This window comes from Ovis canadensis, chromosome 15 (genome assembly GCF_042477335.2).
Source record: "Ovis canadensis isolate MfBH-ARS-UI-01 breed Bighorn chromosome 15, ARS-UI_OviCan_v2, whole genome shotgun sequence".
Taxonomy (NCBI): Eukaryota; Metazoa; Chordata; class Mammalia; order Artiodactyla; family Bovidae; genus Ovis; species Ovis canadensis.
The window spans coordinates 85,804,667-85,825,272 of record NC_091259.1 but is presented as its reverse complement, the minus strand read 5'-3'; the positions used below and the strand labels follow the sequence as shown (position 1 = coordinate 85,825,272).

The 20,606-nt window shown below is 38.3% G+C and overlaps 1 protein-coding gene across 1 annotated transcript; it reads left to right on the top strand.

Annotated features, from left to right (window-relative positions):
* The first annotated feature begins 1,839 nt into the window (after positions 1-1,839).
* LOC138420538 (olfactory receptor 5W2-like) lies at positions 1,840-5,518 on the top strand. The gene is made up of 2 exons (XM_069553775.1): positions 1,840-1,852; positions 4,587-5,518. The coding sequence occupies exons 1-2, from the start codon at positions 1,840-1,842 to the stop codon at positions 5,516-5,518; spliced, it is 945 nt and encodes a 314-aa protein (XP_069409876.1).
* Positions 5,519-20,606: the final 15,088 nt, after the last annotated feature.

Sequence of the window (20,606 nt, the reverse complement as noted above, 5' to 3'; positions counted from 1 at the left end):
AAGCCTACATTTTTAGATGGAAATTTTTGCTGTATGTATATTATACTTTAAAATCATTGTCTTTATTTTTTCTATGAGATTATAAAAATATTAATATTTATTTTTAAGTCTAAAATTCTTTTATATAAAATGATTATTCATATAGACTTATGAAACTGATGTAGAGTATAATTACCAGAGTATCTCAGTACCTTATTGATCTTTATATCACTGAAAGCGCTGCCTTTCTTGTAGAACAGCACTGCGTTCGTCCCACTGACTTTCCTGGTCACTCTCACAGCAGCGGGGAGCTGAAATGTACTTTAATACCAGACCACGCAATGCGCTCTGTGTCATACTACTCAAGGTTTGAGGAACTGACCATTATATTCTAAAAAAAGATCATCTTTGGGTAGTATTGGCCAACATAAAATTGTTTTTGTTTCAGCAGAACACGAAAAAACAATTGTTTTTTCCTCACTTGTATCTGAAGCATACATTTCTCCTTAAGATGTTTTTTGATTATTTAAAATCTCCATTTTTAATGAAGCACCAATCCCATTGGGAGATATTTTAGGATACCCACCTTGCAATTTGTAATGTAGCTGCCCAAACTCAGGTTTAAATTGTTATGTGGGGGAAGGTAGAAATGATGTTAGTCCACATGTTTTTGAGGAGGAGGCCTCTTAAAAATTAACACTTACTTCTGGCTGAACGAAATGTAACCCAAGGGATTTTTGCATCCCTGAAGATAGGGATATACCTGAGGGAAAAATTAATTTGGATTGGAGTAGAATTAGGGGATTGAGGACAACTGTACATACACCATATGTGTAACAGAGAAGTAAATAATGATATCAAAATGCTTTTGAAACATAATCAGTTTCGTGATTTTGTGTGTATGTGTGTGTGTGTGTTTGTGCCTGCTCAGTCATGTCTGACTCTTTGCAACCCCTGGATTGTAGCCTGCCAGGCTCCTCTGTCCTTGGAATTTTCCAGGCAAGAATACTGGAATGGGGTGCCATTTCCTCCTCTGGGGATCTTCCTGACCCAGGGATTGAACATATGTTTCCTGAGTCTCCTGCATTGGTAGTTGGATTCTTTACCACTGAGCTACCTGGGAGCCCTTCCTAATTTTAGTGGGAAATTATTAGCAATCATATTGTGGTTTGAGATTTGCCTCAATGATATCTCCCCAGGTTACAGGTGACATTTTAGTGTTGAGCTCCTCATAGGCAAGAGTGACAATGACATATAAAAGGCATTTTAAAAAATTGAGAATCACTTTTACAAAATTATATATGTATTACACTTATGAATTTTAGCATAAATAATTTCTCAGATTTATAAGGAAAAAAGTAGAAAAACAAACAAAAAAATGGAAAGAACTGAGAAAACACCCAAACTGATAAGAAAGCCTGTGTATTTCACAAATGATAATTCAGATGAAAGAGAAAATTAGTTATGATCAGTATTTAATTTCAGTCCACTAACCTTCAGGTCATGTTATCTTATTGTGGCTTTATTGCCACTGCCTTGCTGCTGCTGCTGCTGCTGCTGCTGCTAATTCACTTTAATTGTGTCCGACTCTGTGTGACCCCATAGACAGCAGCCCAGCAGTCTCTGCCGTCCCTGGGATTCTCCAGGCAAGAACACTGGAGTGGGTTGCCATTTCCTTCTCCAATGCATGAAAGGAAAAGTGAAAGTGAAGTCCCTCAGTCATGTCTGACTCTTCACGACCCCATGGACTGCAGCCTACCAGTCTCCTCCGTCCATGGGATTTTCCAGGCAAGAGTACTGGAGTGGGGTGCCATTGCCTTCTCCATGTCACTGCCTTAAAACCTACTGATTCACATAAGAATGAAATTCTTAAGCATTAACGTCTTGCTGATTTATCATCTTGTTGAGAGTATTTGTTCAATTTTTTTTTTTGCTCACTTTTTTTTTTTTTTTTTACTATTGATGAATGTTCATATATTTTGGATACAAATTGTTATATATACAAATGTATGGTTTTTCAATATTTTAAGTATTTTCATCATATATTATGAAGACATTTCTCTCTGTATTCTCTCACACTGCTTCATCCTTGGTGGTGGTGGTTTAGTCACTAAGTCTTGTACAACCCTTGGGACCCCATGGACTGTAGCCCGCCAGGCTCCTCTATCCATGGGATTTTCCAGGCAAGAGTACTGGAGTGGGTTGCCATTTCCTTCTCCAGGGATCTTCCTGACCCAGGAATCAAACCCGGGTCTCCTGCATTGCAGGCATATCCTTTACCGACTGATCTATGAGGGAAGCCCCCCTTATGCTAGATAAATTTAGTGACAAGGTCACTAAATAACTGATGTGTACAAGGTCATCCTGTGCTAAAATTGTCCCTGATTCATGAGCCAAAACGCAGAAGCAGAAACATAATTAATGACATGTTTGTACAACACCAACATCCAAAGGCAGTGGCCCAGGGATTTAAATCCCAATGTACCTGGTAAAATAAAATGCTATCTGCTTGTTCAGCTACCTAAGACCAGCTCATCTCAGGTAGGTTTTGAGGTCCTGATTTAAAGAACATAGGACAAAAACATTCCCATTTGGTGGAAAATCAATTTATAAATACAACATTTTATACCTGTTTACTCAGTTGAGTACATTCTGTAGCTTAATGTTCAGGAACAATATTTTCTTCTCGGAACTGGCAGATTCTGTACTTGTTAATATCCATAATATAACTATTAAATTAATTTATTTTGATTCTGGTTTATAGGAAAGATATTACTCCTTTTATAATCAGAGTAGCATACAGGTGAGTTTAAAGGGAGCTTGGTGGGTTTGTTCTCTTTTATTTAAAATATAATGTATGAGTGAATTTAAAAGTTAAAATGTGCATATTCATCTTCATGTGAAGCCCCATAGCTGCTAAGATCAGAAGAAAAAATTCCTTACCCACTCACTGTTCTTATCTACATCAGAGACATGTAACCTGCATGCAAACATACGGCAGACCCATAATGCGTTCATCCTAGACAGAGAGACCTACGTATCGCAGAAGCACTTAGCGTCCCTAAACCTATTTCCATTTTTATAATATAAAAGTCCGTTAAAATCCAAAGAGATGCAACAGTAGGTGTTAGATTCTGTGGTCTTCACTTCATTTTAGCATTTTTCTTTGTTCAAGAGCCTCCTCCTTTGGCAGCAGAAACTCTGTAAGTAGGTAATAAGTCATGTGGCAAAGCAGTGATGAATATTTAGAGAAAGGTTTCAATGTTACTTATTTCATGTCTCACTAAATACTAAAGACTAGGATCAATAACAGTTATTTTCATTGCTATCAGTGCATGCTATAGATTGTAAACTAATAATAAGTATTTTAAATTATGTTTGCAACATGATAATGAAAATAAAATTTTGTAGCCAAGGAATTTTTTCAGCATAGTGAATGATTATTTATATACTTTCAACCTGCTGTCTCCAGCATCGGTGTTTTTTTCACATTGCTTTGGCGATGTAACGAGATGTCAATTCATCTAAATATCCTTCTCGATACAAAGAATACAGTGCTCAGAGAAATTAAAGAGCTTATGGTAGTAGTTTAGTTAGGAACAACATCTAGAAATAGACAGAAGTTTCAAAACTATCTATCTCGGGTCTTTTTTATTATTATCAAGTAGATGGCAATACCTCTTTAAAGAATGCCCACTGACTTAGTCATTTTCTGAGTGTATGCTCTGTTGCTACGTTCTGTCTCACTCGTTGCGACCTCATGAACTGCAGCCCACCAGGCTTCCTTCTCCACGGGATAAGAATTGTGCCTGGAAAATCCCGTGGATAGGGAGCCTGGAGGGCTGCAGTCTATGAGAACGCAACGAGTCAAACAGAGCTGAGCGACAGAGCATGCATGGAGGCACACACTCAGAAAATGACTGGATCAGTGGGCACTCTTTAAAGAGGTATTGCTATCAGCCTGATAATAATAAAAGTATCTGAGATGGGCAGTTGAGAAACCTGTGCAAATCTAGATGTAATTGCTGAAGTATGTCACTGCCTACGTTGTTGTCCAGTCACTAAGTCATGTCTGACTCTCTGTGACCCCATGGACTGCAGCACTCTAGGCTTCCTTGTCCCTCACTGTCTCTTGGAGTTTGTTCAAATCTATGTCAATAGAGCTGGTGATGCTATCTAACCATCTCATCTTCTGCTGCCTCTTCTTCTGCCTTCAATCTTTCCCAGCATTAGGATTTTTCTAATGAGTTGGTTCTTTGCAACAGGTGGCCAAAGTATTGGAGCTTCAGCTGCAGCATCAGTGGGTCCTTCCAATTTCCTTTAGGGATAGACTGGTTGCTGCCATGAACTCTTCAGTTCCTCTGAGCACCACCTTCCTTGTATCAAGAGGGATATTTGGATGAACTGATATCTCATCACATCTTCAAAATAGTGTGCAGAAAACACTGATCTTAGACACATCAGGCTGAGAATGTTAAAGAAAAAAAAAACAAAAAAGACCATTGCAGAAATAAATTGTGTTCTCCCCTGCAGATATTTGCAAACACCCCGAAGTGGTACCCTGACGTGTATCATTTTCTTGATCATTCCTCAAGACTTTAGACCAGAAGACAGAAGAATTCAAAGAGGAAACTGCTCCTCCTTCACTGAGTTCATATTGTGGGGAATCACGGAGAAGCCTGGAGTCAAGATGATCTTATTTACCATGTTTGTTATTGTCTATCTAATTAACCTTCTGGCAAATCTGGGAATGATCACCCTCATTAGGATGGATCCCCAGCTGCACACACCCATGTACTTTTTCCTCAGCCACCTCTCCTTCTGTGACCTCTGCTATTCCACAGCTATTGGCCCCAAGATGCTGGTGGACCTTTTAGCCAAAAAGAGATCAATCTCCTTCTATGGCTGCGCTCTGCAATTTTTGGTCTTCTCTAACTTTATAGACTGTGAGTGTCTCCTGCTGGCAGTGATGGCCTATGACAGGTACAAGGCCGTCAGCAGCCCCTTGCTCTATGCGGTCAGCATGTCCAGCAGGGTGTGCTCCCTGCTCATGGCAGGGGTTTACCTGTTGGGAATGACAGATACTTTGATACGCACGACATTAGCATTCCGCTTATGCTTCTGTGGGTCAAATGTGATTAACCACTTTTTTTGTGACTTACCTCCACTTCTCTCCCTTTCATGCTCTGATACACGGGTCAATGAATTGGCATTATTCATTTTTTTTGGCTGTGTTGAACTGACCTCCGTTTCAGGAGTCTTTGTCTCTTATTGTTATATCATCCTAGCAGTCTTGAAGATCCACTCTGCCGAAGGGAGGTTCAAAGCTTTCTCCACCTGCACCTCCCACCTAACTGCCGTGGCAATTTTCCAGGGAACTCTGCTCTTCATGTATTTCAGGCCGAGTTCATCCTACTCTCTCGATGAAGACAAAAGGTCCTCGTTGTTTTACACCCTCGTGATTCCCATGTTAAACCCTCTGATTTACAGCCTAAGGAACAAGGATGTGAAACAGGCCCTGGAAAAACTGAAACTTTAAATGTGACTTTAAAGGTTTTTATTTCACACACTCTCATAGTCACAAGTACACACACATTGTTGTGTTTTTTTAATATAAACTTATACTGAGCAATGCAAGAGAAACAGTTGTCTTAAACAGTTCAAATGAGAATTTGTTGTTATAAAGTCTAAGTTTTAGAAAATATTTTGGTTCTGAAATATTGCTTACTTCGATTCATGTATCAAGAGTTTGCATATGATGCTTTCCCTTTGTTGAAAACTTTCCAGAATTTTCTAATTTTGTCAAGTATTTCTGCTTTATTCTTTCATTTGAATAATATTTTGGCTACCTTAAGAATTATTGTATTTCCTGAGAAATCTTTGAGTCTCTTTATGTTCTATGGTATACACTGTACTTTCTATACAAATGAATATAAGCTAATGCTAATAAGAAGCATTAATTGATTAAATAGTATATAACTTTTAAGAAATCTCAAAATCTATGAAATAAAAAATGAGGATTTAAAATCCAAAATAAAATCTAAAACTAGTGTATCTTTTGATAGATATATTCAGGCTTAGCTCTAATAATTATTCTACTTGGGAGATAAAATGATAGTGGGCAGAGGATCTGACAATTAGATGGGTCTTGAGAGGGACAAGACTGTCTTTCAGAATTCAAGAAGCTTTGTTTACCACATATGGAAGAACCATAAATGCATTATGCTGACTAAAATAGGCAAACAGATAAAGATAAATACTGTATAGCTTCACATATACATTGAATCTTAAAAGTTCAAACTTATAGAACTAGAGCATAGACTGGTGTTTTTTTTCCAGAGTCTCAAAGGTGGGTGAAATGAGTAATAATGGCCAAACTTACTATTATTTAGTGAATAAGTTCTGGGGATCTAATGTATATGATGACTCTAGGAAATCATTCTATGTTATAAACTTGAAATTTCCCAGGAGAGTAGATCTTAATGGTCCTTATCATACACATACTCTAAATGTTAACTCTATGAATTAACAAACTGTTTACTAACCATACGGTGGTGACCATTTCACAACACATGCATATATCAGATCTTCATTTTGAATACCTTATACGTGCTATTTGTGAATTTTAACTCAATAAAGCTTGGATAAAAGGAAGGAAAGAAGGCTATAAGGACCAATAGACAGAAGAGTAGTATCGTTATAAGGACCAATGGACAGGACAGTAGTATCGGTTTAAAGACCAAGGGACAGGACAGTAGTATCAAGACCAATGGATAGGACAGTAGTATCAAGACCAATGGATAGGACAATAGTATCGGTATAAAGACAGATGGACAGGACAGTAGTTTCATTATAAGGACCGATGGACAGGACAGTAGTATTGGTATAAGGACCGATGGACAGGACAGTAGTTTCATTATAAGGACCAATGGACAGGACAGTAGTTTCGTTATAGAACTGATGGACAGGACAGTCGTTTCATTATAAGGACTGATGGACAGGACAGTAGTATTGATATAAAGACCAATGGACAGGACATTAGTTTCGTGCATCACCATGCTGTCTTTGTTGTTGTCCAGTCGCTCAGCCATGTCCGACTCTTTGCAACCCCGTGGTCTGTAGCACACCGGGCCTCCCTGTCCCTGGCCATCTCCCAGAGTTTGCACAAGTTCACATTCATTGCATCGGTGATGCCATCCAGCCATCTCATCCTCTGATGCCCTCTTTTCCTTCTGCTCGCAATCTTTCCCAGCATCAGGGATTTTTCCAATGAGTGATCTGTTTGCATCAGATGATCAAAATATTGGAGCTTCAGCTTCAGCATCAGTCCTTCTAGTGAATAGTCAGGGTTGATCTCACTTAAGATTGACAGGTTTGGTCTCCTTGCTGTCCAAGGGACCTTCAGGAGTCTTCTCCAGCACCACAGTTCCAGGGCTTAAATTCTTTGTCACTCTGCTTTCTTTATGGTCCAGCTCCCACAACCATATGTGACCACTGGGAAGACCATATCCTTGACCATACAGACCTTTGTCGGCAGAGTAATGTCTCTGCTTTTCAACACACTGTCTGGGCTTGTCAGTGCTTTCCTGCCAAGAAGCAATTGCCTTCTGCTATCATGGCTGCAGCTGCCCTCCACAGTGATTTGCCCAAGAAGAGGAAATCTGTCACCGCGTCCACATTTTCCCCTTCTGTTCGCAGGCAGTAATGGGGCTGGATGCCATCAACTGAGTGTTTGGTTTTTTGAAAATATTTATCAACTATCAATTTCATCACTTTCTCCATGATCATTTCCTTCCCTTGTTTCCTCTTCTCATGCCTGTTTTAATGTCTCTGTCTTTTTGTGATGAACAGTCATCTATTTAAGTGTTATTTTATTTCATCCTATGTGTGAGCATTCTTTGTTGAAGGACTGAGCATGCCATACTGTTATCCAAAACACTCCATGTTGTCTGGGTCACAAAAGGAAAATAAACAAACACCTAATAAAAAATGACCAGAGGAATAGTACAAACATATACATATATTACAGTATATGCATTGTATACACAACAGATTTAGGGGAAGGTCCGTCACACCGTGTGGATACTAAAATAATGGCACGATGAAGACGTGCATATTAATTATACTAGGTGGTACAATGGCCAAGAATCTACCTGCCAATGCAAGAGATGCAAGTTCAATCCCTGGGTCGGGAGATCCCCTGGAGGAGGAAACAGCAACCTACTAAAGTATTCTTACCTGGAAAATTCCGTGGAGAGAGGATTCTGGCAGACTACAGTTCATGGGGTCATAAAGCGTAGGACATGACTGAGCACACACACATACAGGTACAAAGAGCTATAGGCTCTTGATATTTGACTACTTCATCTGTTTTTGTTTTTGTTTCTTGAAGGCTAAAGCTAAATCTATTTGTTGAGAAAGTGTGGATGTGGTCATGTATTTGAAAAACCTTGCAAGACTGAAAGACATTCTTAATTACCTATTAAAATGATAAAGCTAAAAGCCACTGAGGTTTTAGGTGTTCACACTGCCCTATACAATTTCCTGTGTGAAAATATTCTAGATATAAGTAAAGTCTAAGAAATGCCTCTGATACTCAGGAAGGCCTTTGTTAGAGATTATGGCATTTTAGGCAAAGATCTCATGGTAGATTAAAAACCTCCAGAAAATTATTGTTTTAGGGAAAAGCTTCAAAAGTCTATCTCTAACGTATTTTATCAATTCATGCTAACTCTTTTGGAATTGCTGCTTATGAGCAGAAATATGGCAGAAAAACTTTGAAATATATTAAATTCCAAGCAGAATAGACTGTCAATAGATTGCCATGAATAACCAACTTTCATCTATATAATGGAAATTTATTATAGTATCTAAAGACTAATTTCACCTAAAATTGGCTCATTTTATTAGATCTACTTGTGTGGTATATATATATATATATATATATATATATATATATATATATATATATATATATATAAAGCCCATTAAATGGAAGGCCAAAAATGGAACTGCCTGACTGATTCTGCCTCTCCCAGAATTTGCATGGTTGCTGCTGCTGCTGCTAAGTCGCTTCAGTTGTGTCCGACTCTGTGCGACCCCATAGATGGCAGCCCACCAGGCCCCTCCATCCCTGGGATTCTCCAAGCAAGAGTACTGGAGTGGGTTGCCATTGCCTTCTCCTTGCATGGTTGAATAACCAATTATGGGAAAATTATTTTAGGAATCAAAATCTAAAATTAAAAAAAAGTATAAGAATGTATAATAACTCTTCTATCTTGAGATTTTACAAAATAAGAAATCTACACTAAAGACATTGATGTGTTCTAGCCTATCTGCTTCAATCTCATCACTTCACTCCCCTTCTTACATCACTTCCATCTCATATATCCACCAATGACTAATAAAAAGTGTCATCGTACAACTGCAGTGTTATCAATGACAGTGTGTAGTAGGCTAATTTGTGTTTGTGTACTCAGTCCCTCAGTTGTGTCCAACTCTTGTGGCACCATGAACTGTACCCTGCCAGGCCCATCTGTTCAGAGAACTTTCCTGCTAAGACTACTGGAGTGGGTTACCATTTTCTCCTCCAGGGGATCTTCCCTGCCTAGGAGTTGAACCTGTGCCTCTTGTGTCTCCTGCATTGACAGGCATATTCTTTACCTCTGTGCACCTGGGAACCCCATTGGTAGACTAATACTATAGTCAAGTTCCTGTAGTTTGACCCCTTCATCTTTGCAACTGAAATGTGTGTGTGTGCTTAGTTGCTCAGTCATGTCTGACTCTTTGCAGCCCCATGGAACCTGCCAGGCTCCTCTGTCCATGAAATTCTCAGGCAAGAATACTGCAGTGAGTTGCCATTTCCTTCTCCAGGACATCTTTCAGACCCAGGGATCAAACCCACAACTCCTATGTCTCCTGAATTGCAGGTAGATTCTGTAACTGTTGAGCCATCAAAGAAGCATCTGTCACCGAAATACTTAAGTACAAATATGATGCAACAATGATAGATTTGAGCATATGTCCAATGCAGAAAATAGAGAGATACATGTGGGTCACTGGCTGTATAACTATATTTGTGAAAATAGAGCAGTATGAGTTTTCATCAATTCAATAAGCACAAAGTTCTGTGTTAAATACAGAGGCAGCAACATTTAATGTCCCTGGATATCTCTCTCTAGAAATGTGCTATGATTCAGATAGCAGTGCAACTCTAAAGCAAAACTTCTTTTCAATGCCTCTGAGCCCCCTGTGTAAAACAAGACTTCAACTAGATTACCTGTAATGTCCTCTCCAGCTGATACACTCTTTGTCTATAAAATATGACTCTGCTGGTGTTTCAATCCATGCCTACTATTGAAAAGTACTAAAAATTTGGAAAATGTTTTTAAAAATTGTTTAATTTCAAGGGAAAAAAATTATACTATTAATCTAGGCTGTATTAACCTGCAATAATGATGACATGAAGCTCTGGGGATAGAATGAGTTTCAGGAAGCCATAAGCTTTTAATCATGACTCTTTGGTGTGGCTTGTTATTCAAATTCAGAATCATATAGACTCCTCACAGAAGTGGATATCCAAATTTAGTAGCCCTCCAGTGCCGGAAGCCAGTGTGAGGAATCCCACCCGTGACAAGGTCATGAGGGAGGAAGCTGACATACGCAAGGTCGTGATCAGACTTCAGGAGTTCCCCCTGGCATTTCCTGAGCATGTACCCCCCAAACCAAAAAACTGCTGGCCTTTGTACTCTGCTTTTCCACTCTTCTGATATTCTCTGGACAAAAGTCAATTCAGGGCTTTAGTCTTCTGCATTTGAAAGGGATGTTTCAGTTAAACCTCCTCTGATTGCTCTCTAGCTTGCCTAATATCTTCCCTGACCTCTTACAGCTTGTGAATTGCTTGCAGCCCCCAACCGCAAGAGGCACAAAGCTTAAAAGCATTTTAAAGATACAGAGCCTTTTCTAAAGAGTTAAAAATCATATTGGTGACGGGTTTTCACTGTTGACTCAATGATTGCCACCAGGCCTCCATATTCTTTATCTTTTAGGCACCTGGGAGGATGTTAATCAATGTAAACGGGATATGGAAAAAGGTATATAGTAGTTTTGATGTTAGCAACACTAGACTTTTGAGTTAATTACTTTTCTCTTTGTTATATATCACTGCACTCCTCTTGTGTCCTTGCTATGTAAGAATGTAACTTTATTTAGTGCTTTCTGAGAATGGCACCAGACTTTGGGAAGATCAACACAAATAAGTCTTCTGGTTGACAAACCCTTATCAGAAAAAAGGCTGTAAAATGTTAATAGACCCTTTTGGCTGGAAGATGATGTAAATTACCTAAGACTTGTGTATACAACTAGGTATGCAGAGAGAAAAGCCTGGTTTTGATAAGAGTCTGGACTGCTAACGCTGCATAACTTTGTGTTACCCATTGATCTCCATGTTTTATCAAAAGTATAAAAGGCCTTCTGAACAATAGAGGACAGAGCCAGTCGCTGGACTGGTTTCCCCCGTGTCTCTCTCTCTCTCTCCTTTTCTCCCTTTCCCTCCCTCTCCTCTTTACTTTAATTTCAGGCTGAATCCCAGCTCGCCAAGTCTACTTACTTGCCCTGGCTGTTAAGACCCGCGCAAAAGGGAGCCTAAGGTGAGGCACCCTTAGATATTCAAGCGGGCGCCAGTGGCCCAACGTAGATGGTGCAAATTCCTTGTCTGGAATTTTATTGGTCTTCCACGTAATCTAAGTCATTCAGCCCTCTTTCTCCACTTAATTTTCCTACTACACTATTGTTTCTTAATCTAATCTTATATCAATAAACAAATAAGTCTTTCCACGCCAACGCCGTCCCCGCTTCGAATTCCCTGGATCTCCCGGGGCTGGACCCCGGCACTCCAGTAAGTAAAACAAATTAAAACAGTAAATAAACACAGTATTATGATCCATCTAAAGATTTTCTTCATTGTTCAGTCACTAAATCGTCCAATTATCTGTGACCCCATGAACTGTAGCACCAGGTTTCCCTGTCTTTCATGATCTCCCAGAGTTTGCTCAAGCTCATGTCCACTGAGACAGTGATGCCATCCAACCATCTCATCCTCTGTCACCCTCTTCTCTCCTGCCCTCAACCTTTCCCACCATCAGGGTCTTTTCCAATGAGTCAGCCCTTCACATCAGGTGGTCAAAGTATTGGAGGTCTGTTTTCAGCACCAGTTCTTCCAATACATATCCAGAGTTGATTTCCTTAGGATTGACTGGTTTGATCAAATTAATCAACCTAAAAGATTGCAAGATGCAAATATTTGAATTAGAAACTCTTGGTGAGGATGTGGAACAACCTTTGACACATTAACAGCAGAATAAAAATTGTTGCTACACTTCGTAAAACTGAAGTCGCTCAGTCATGCCCGACTCTTTGTGACCCCATGGATAGTAGCCTGCACCAAGCTCCTCCGTCCATGGGATTTTCAAGACAAGAGTACTGGAGTGGGTTGCCATTTCCTTCTCCAGGGAATCTTCCCAACCCAGGGATCGAACCCAAGTCTCTCACATTGTAGACAGACGCTTTACCCTCTGAGCCACCAGGGAAGTCTTGTAAAACTCTAAGGGGGGTCTAATATAGCTGGACATGTACATGTCATACAACTCAAAAAATGCAATTCTTTGAATGTTACCCAAAATAAATGAGTGACTATGCCAACCAAAAGATGTACACAAACTATTCTTCATTGCTTTATTTATAATAATATAGAACTAAAATTTTCTTCAGCTTTTCTTCTTAAACTCAATTTTCTTCAACACATTAAAGACCTAACAAAGTTTTAAGTAGTGTTCATAATGTACATTTTAGAGGTCACAGTTCATAAACTACGTCACAACCCTCAGGTTTTCTCTGAATCATGAAAGCAACCATGAATAGCATATAAATAAATGGTATGTTCAGTTCCAATGAAAACTTATGGGTCAAGTATACTGATGCCTGCTCTTGATTAAATAAATTACTATATGGTAAGTTTATACCTAGGAAGACTACACAACAATGAGGATGAATGAACTGCCTTGAGACACAAAAGTGTAGAGAAATTTCATAAAAAAATATTGAGTGGAAGAAGTCAGAAATGAAAATATAAAACCTATGATTATACTACTATATAACTCAAAATATTAAAACTAAATTATTGTGGTGGTGGTGGTAGTTTAGTTGCTAAGTCTTGTCTGACTCTTTTGCCACCCCATAGATCCACAAGGCTCCTCTATTCATGGGACTTCTTAGACAAGAATACTGGAGTTGGTTGCCATTTCCTCTTCTCAGGTGATCTTCCTGACCCAGGGATAGAACCCCTGTCTCCTGCATTGCAAGCAGATTCTTTACCACTGAGCCATCAGGGAAACACAAAGCACTGTATTGGATATCAATTTGTGACAGATGTGGGATGACAGTTTCTGAGACACTAGGCATGTTTTATCTTTGGTGTTCTGGGATTAGCATCTTTTCATTATTGAAAATTTTCTTGTGGTATACTTTTATAGAAGAATGTTTTCTTTATGTGTATCATACTCTAAAAAGAAATTTCCATAAACAAAATATGCTCACTGCAGGTTGTTAACTTTTTATCTAACAGTTTCTTGTGCAAATAAGTGTTGATATATTTGTGAAAATGATGTGGTGCATTGTTTTGTAGATTATCTCAGAGCATAATTAATCTTTATGCTACTAGAGCATTGCTCTGTTTGGGGAACAGCACAGTCTGCATCCATTCACAGGTTCTCCTAGTCTTACTCCCACCAGCAGTGGGACATAATGAACTTTGGTGCCCGATCATGCAGTGAACTCTGCATCTCAAAACTCCAAGTGTGAGGAACATACAACTGTGTCCTGAAAAGGTGACCTTCTGGGTAGACATCTACCTACACACAATTGCACTGTCACTAGGGGCACTTGAGAAACCCTAAGTATAGATTGCTTTCCTCTCACTCGTTTGTACCAGAGGAATATATTTTCTCCTTAAGACATGTTTTCCAATTATTTCAGGTCTCCATTTGTAATGAGACATAGATCCCTTTGGGAAATACTTTAGTTTATCCAACTTACAATTGTAATGTAGCTATCCAAACTCAGTTTTAAGTGGCTAGGTGGGACCAGATTGAAGCCACAATAGTCTACATGGTTTTGAGGAGCTGTTACAAAGCTAAAGTCAGGTTCTGGGGGAATAAAATGCAACTCAAGGGATTTTTGAATCCCAGAAGATCAGGAAGTACCTGAGGGAAAATTAATTTGGATAGAAATAGAATTAGGTAATCAAGGACAATTCTACATACAGCAAATATGTGCCAGAGAGGTTAATAATGACACTGAAATTCTTTTGTGACATAAATGCATCAATTTCTTGATTTTAACCAGTGGAAAATTATTGGCAATTAGCTATGTGCTTTGAGCTTTGTCTCAACAATATCTACACGTAACACATTAGATATTTGATTTTTTTTCATAAGTCATAGTTCTTTTATTTTTTAATCTTTTTGTTTTTTATTGGGGTACAGCCATTTAACAATGTTATGGTAGTTTCAGGTGAACAATGAAGGGACTCAGCTATATCTGAGTATTGGGTTGATCACACCGAGAATGGCAACACATTAAAAGTGAATCAACAATTGTCCCTATAAATCTTTCTTCCCAAATTAAAACTGTGCTAATGATACAAAATTTAGCTTGATGAGTTTCTTAGGTTTACACACACACACAAAAAGCAGGAAACAAACAATAGAAATGTAACCCAAACAAATAAAAATATAATCTTTGTTCCTTTTAATATATAATGAAAATTCAGATAAAACAGAAAATTAGGCATGATCATAATTTACTTTATTGTCATGTCCCTAGCAAGTAAAGATGCTGAGCAAACTGTTATACATGACCTTGCTATTTATACATCTTCTTGGTGAGATTATCTAGCCAATCCTTTGTATAAATTTTATTAATTTGATTTGTATTATTTATGAGAGATTTTCATAAAGTTTGCATACAAGTTCTTTGTCAGATATATACATACATGATTTTCAAACATTTTCCTCACTTTCCAATATTGTTATTATTGTTCAGTTGCCAAGTCATGTTGGACTCTTTGTGACCCCATGAGCTGTAGCATGCCAGGCTCTCCTATCCTCCAGTATCTCTCTGAGTTTGCTTAAACTCATGTCCAATGAGTCAGTGATGCCATCCAACAATCTCATACATGGTAACCCCCTTCTCCTCCTGCCCTCAATCTTTCCCAGCATCAAGGTCTTTTCCAGTGAGTTGCCTCTTCATAGCAGATGGCCAAAATATTGGAGCTTCAGCATCAGCATCAGTCTTTGCAATGAATATTCAGGGTTTATTTCTTTCAGGATTAACTGATTTGATCCCTTTGCTCCTAAGGGACTTTCAAGAGTCTTTTCCAGCACCACAACTTGAAAGAATCCATTCTCTAGCCTCAGCCTTCTTTATGGTCCTGCTCTCGCAACCTTACATGACTACTGGGAAAACCATAGCTTTAGCTGTTTGGGTCTTTGTCAGCAAAGTGGTATCTCTGCTTTTTAATACACACTCTAGGTTTGTCATAGCTTTCCTTCCAAGGAGCAAGCATCTTTTAATTTCAATGTCCATAGGGATTTTGAAACCCAAGAAAATAAAATCTATCACTGCTTCCACTTTTTCCTCATCTATTTGCCATGAAGTGATGGGACCAGATGCTGTAATCTTTGTTTTTTGAATATTGAGTGTTAAGACATCGTTTTCACTCTCTTCTTTCACCTTCATCAAGAGACTCTTTAGTTCCTCTTCATTTCTGCCATTAGAGTGGTATCATCTGCATACCTGAGGTTGTTGATATTTCTTAAGGCAATCTTGATTCCAGCTTGGGCTTCATCCTATCTGGAATTTTGCATGATGTACTCTGCATATACAAGCTAAATAAACATGGTGACAATATACAACCTTGATGTAAGTCCCAATTCTGACTGTTGTTTCTTGACTGCATACAGGTTTATCAGGAGGCAGGTAATGTGGTCTGGTATTTGCATCTCTTTAAGAATTTTCCGCAGTTCTTTGTGATCCACACAGTCAAAGGCTTTTGCACAGTCAATGAAGCAGAAATAAATTTTTTTTTTCTGGAATAACTGATGTTTGCAATTTGATCTCTGGTTCCTCTGCCCTTTCTAAAGCCAGCTTGTACATCTGGAAGCTCTTACCTCATGTCTGTTGAAGCCTAGCTTGAAGGATTTTGAGCATTTCCTTGGCAAGCATGTGTAATGAGCACAAATGCATGGTAGTCTGAGCATTCTTTGCCATTGCTCTTCTTTCACATTGGAATGAAATCTGACCTTTTCCAGTCTTGTGAGTTTTCCAAGTTTGCTGGCATATTGAAAGCAGCAATTTAACAGCATCTTTTTAAGATTTGAAATAACTCAGCTATAATTCCATCACTTCCACTAGCTTTGTTCATAGTACTGCTTTCCAAGGCCCACTTGGCTTCACACTCTAGAATGTCTGGCTTTAAGTTTATGTCCACACCATCGTAGTTATCCAGGTCACTAAAACCTTTTTTTGTACAATTGAGCTATATCTGTAGAAAAATTTTCAAAGCAGGTATACTACTATTTTTTACATTGTTTTCCCAGGTGGCTCAGTGATAAAGAATCTGCAAGCCAGTGCAGGAGATGCAGGAGACACAGGTTCCATCCTTGGGTTGGGAAGATAGACTGGAGGAGCGTCAGTTTTCTTGCTGGGAAAATTCCATGGACAGAGGATCCTGGCTGATTATGGTCCAGGGGGTTGCAAACAGTTGCACATGATCGAGCAACTGAGCACAGCACACTGTTTTCTACCCTTATAGTCATAAATACTTAATGGCAAATCTTTAGAAAGTGCTACCTTTTCAAATCCTTGTGCCATTCAGTTTAGAAAATACACAATAATCAGTGCTCTAATTTAGGAGGTCTTAAATTTAGCAGAGATTCTTACAAGAACAAATCAACATAACTCAGAAAAACAGTGCATAGTTTAGAGAATGTGAGAGGGACATAAAATCTATGAAATACCCTTTGGTATGTGGTTGGAAGATAGGAGTAAGATAATGTTTGGTGATGATGGCTGCCTTGAAAGGTAGCATTGACAAGAATAACTTAGCATCATTATCCATGACAGATAGAGAGTAGAAACAACCCAACATTTATCCAACTGAACAATGGGTCAATAAGTGTGTAATATCCATAAAAGGAAATATTATTGTGCCCTTCAATGAAACAGAATTCTGATTCTGACACGTGAACAACATGGATGAGCCTTGATAATATTTCACTGAAGAAAAGAAGCTTGAGAGAAGAAAAAATACAATACATATTGCATAATTCTGTTTATATGCAAGACTAAGAATAAGAAACTGCTCAGAGTCAGAATATAGATTAGTGGTTGCCAGGGCTGGGGTCAGCAGGGACAGGGAATGAGAGCTAATAGGTGTGGGCTTCTTACTGAACTGATGAAAGTGTTCTGGAGGTAGATAGTAGTGATGACTGAAAAGCCTTGACAACACAATAAAATTTTTTAAAAAAAACTATCTACATTAAAAGGGTGAATTTTATGGTATATGTGATATGAGTATTATATTTCAATATAAAAGAAAATACAATAGGAATGTAGTAATACTCCTAAATGAGGTATGAAAGAGAATGTTTCAAAAACAATGAATAATGTGAAGAAGGTAGAAGTGATGGAGGGAGGGACCTTTTTTGAGTTTCCTTAGGTTTCCTGTTTTACGAGAGAAGGAGGAGATGGTTTCAGGGTAACTGTTAAGCAGTCCTAAAATTTGCAGTTTTCTTCCTAACACAGAGCGATTTGGTAACAATAGTGAGCACAAAAGCTCAGCTGGTGCTAAGCTGTTTTGAATTCTCAAGGGAATATAGAGAAACAGAAATATAATTAATGGAGTGTTTATATAACATCAAAGCCTAAGGGCAGTAGCATTGGGATTTAAGTCCTAATGTACCTGGTAAAGTAAAAGGCCACCTGCCTGTGGGTCTTCCCTGGTGGCTCAGGTGGTAAAGCTCCCGCTTGCAGTACAAGAGACTGAGGTGTGATCCCTGGATGGGGAAGATCCCTGGGAGAAGGGAATAGCAACCCACTCCAGTATTCTTGCTTGGAGAAGTCCATGGACAGAGGAGCCAGAGAGGGTCACACGGGGTCACAAAGAGCTGGACACGACTGAGTGACTAACACACCCTGGTGGTTGTTCAGCTACTCAAGCCCTGCTCATCTCAGATAAGTTTCTAGATCCTAACTTAAGGAATATAGGAGAAAACACTTAACTTTTTGAGAAAAAGTTTTGTAAATGGAATATTTATACCTCCTATCTCTAAAATCTGCATTTAATGGCTAGTAATATTTTCTTCTCAGAACTGAATGAGTCTGAACTTGTTAATATCCACACATAATTACTTTTAATTTATTTCATTTTATTCTTGGTTCATGGGAACACCTTCACTCTTTTTATCATTTTGTAAGTACTAAAAAACAACTTAAGGTATATATTGTTTTATTGAAAAAATAGTGTACATACCACAGTAAAAATAAAAACATGTAGAAATTCATCTCCACATGAACCATATGCCCCGGGGGTCACAAAGAGTCAGATATGAATGAGCGACTGAACTGAACTAAAAGAAAAAGTCTATTACTTATATTCTGTTCTCAGATACATTAAATATGTATATACACATTCACACACATAAATACATACATATAACACAGGGAGAAATCTATATATTTTAGAAGTATTTATTGTCACTCTTTTCATTTATATTTTATTAAATTAAAGGAGATTTTTTTTTATTTAAAATCACTTTATTGCTAAAAAATACCAGAACAATCACAACAGTAACATCAAAGATCACTGATCACCATAACAAACATAGTAATAATGAAAAATGTTGAAATATTGTGAGCATTACCAACATGTGACCCAAAGACACAAAGTGAGCAAATGCTGTTGGAAAAATGGCGCCAGTAGACTTGCTCAATGAAGGAGTGCCACAGTCCTTCAATCTGTGAAACATACCACATGCAAGAAGCACAATGAAGTGAAGCCCAACAAAACAAGCTATGCCTGCACTTGGGGGAGTTGCGTAACATTTGCTGATATACTTATGAAAGCTCATAACAGGATCTGAGATTTCAGGGGAAAGAACATGAGGTACCTGGCAATGAATAGACATATGGCTGCTAATGCCTTGCTGGTCCAGGCTCAGTGACAGCTCTGCACTCAGGAAACCTTAATCCCAGACAAACTGGGACAGCTGGTTACCCACATCACCCTCTGTTCTCACAGAACCATCCCAGTGCTAAACCTTTCCCCTCTTTCCTTCAGCACTACCTTCACTTTGGCAGACCTGCAGGCCGGGCCTTCTCCTAACCACAGGAATGATGCTGTTTTACAGGGGAAAGGCAACTTGGCGACTTAGCCTCAAGGTCAGGCCTAATTAATTCTCTCCCAGGCCTCCCACAGCCCCAGGAAGTGCACCTTCCTCTGGGAAGTCCCTACAAATCCTTGTTGATGAGCCAGAAAGAGCATGTGGCTTTTTCTTCAGATTTCTTTTTTATGGCATGCTGTTGTTCCTACACTTCTTTATTGTTTTCTCACTTGTGGACTCCATTTACCTCCAAATTACTTTCGCCAACTGCTATGCTGACTCTTTTTTTAAACTACTGATTTGATACTTTGGTGCTGAAATAACTAAGCCATCTCTGAATGGTCCAGTGTTTACAAATTGAGATAGAAATATGTTCCTATCATAAATTGAATCCAGAAAGGAGATTTAAAATCTAAAGTGATGCAAATGTATGTGGTTCATTCTGTTGCTTTTATTTCTTTTTAACTTTTTTCTTCCACTGGTCAATAGATTCATCCCTTGACTACAACTATTACAAAAGAGATAATGAGCATTTTGGGAAAGCAATTATAAATTTCTAGCAAAAAGGTAAATAATACTTACTTCATGTATCTCCAAATACTAAACACAACATAAACTAAAATCTGTACCATAATAATTTTTTTATTACTGCTAGACAGTGTTATACTCATTGTTTCTGGAACTAAGTTAAAGACTCTTAAATTTATCATGTGTTTTTGAGAAACATAAATTTTGTAATTATCTTTTCTAATCATTTTTTGTATTCAAGTGAATATTTTCAAACATAGAAAATGCTTAGTCTCATATCTTAAACCTGGCTTCTCTATCACTGATGTCTCTTACAAATTATTTTGAAGAGATAAGGAGAGTGGAATTTGTTGATATCTACCCACTGAGATAAGGAAAATAATGCTCAGAGAAGAGCTTGTGGAAAGGAGCATACCTCATGAATGATATCTAAATTTACATCACTATTTCTCAAAGCTCAATTCCAGATAATTTTTATTACTGCTTGATATATAGATATCCCTCTTCAAGTATACATACACCTGACATGAATTATTTTCTAAATATAAAGATACAGAAAAAAATCATGCTCTATTTTATATTTTGCAGATGTGCAGAAGTGTTACACATCCAGGTGTCATTTTCTTGATCACTTGCTAAAACTTTAGACAAGAACAAAGA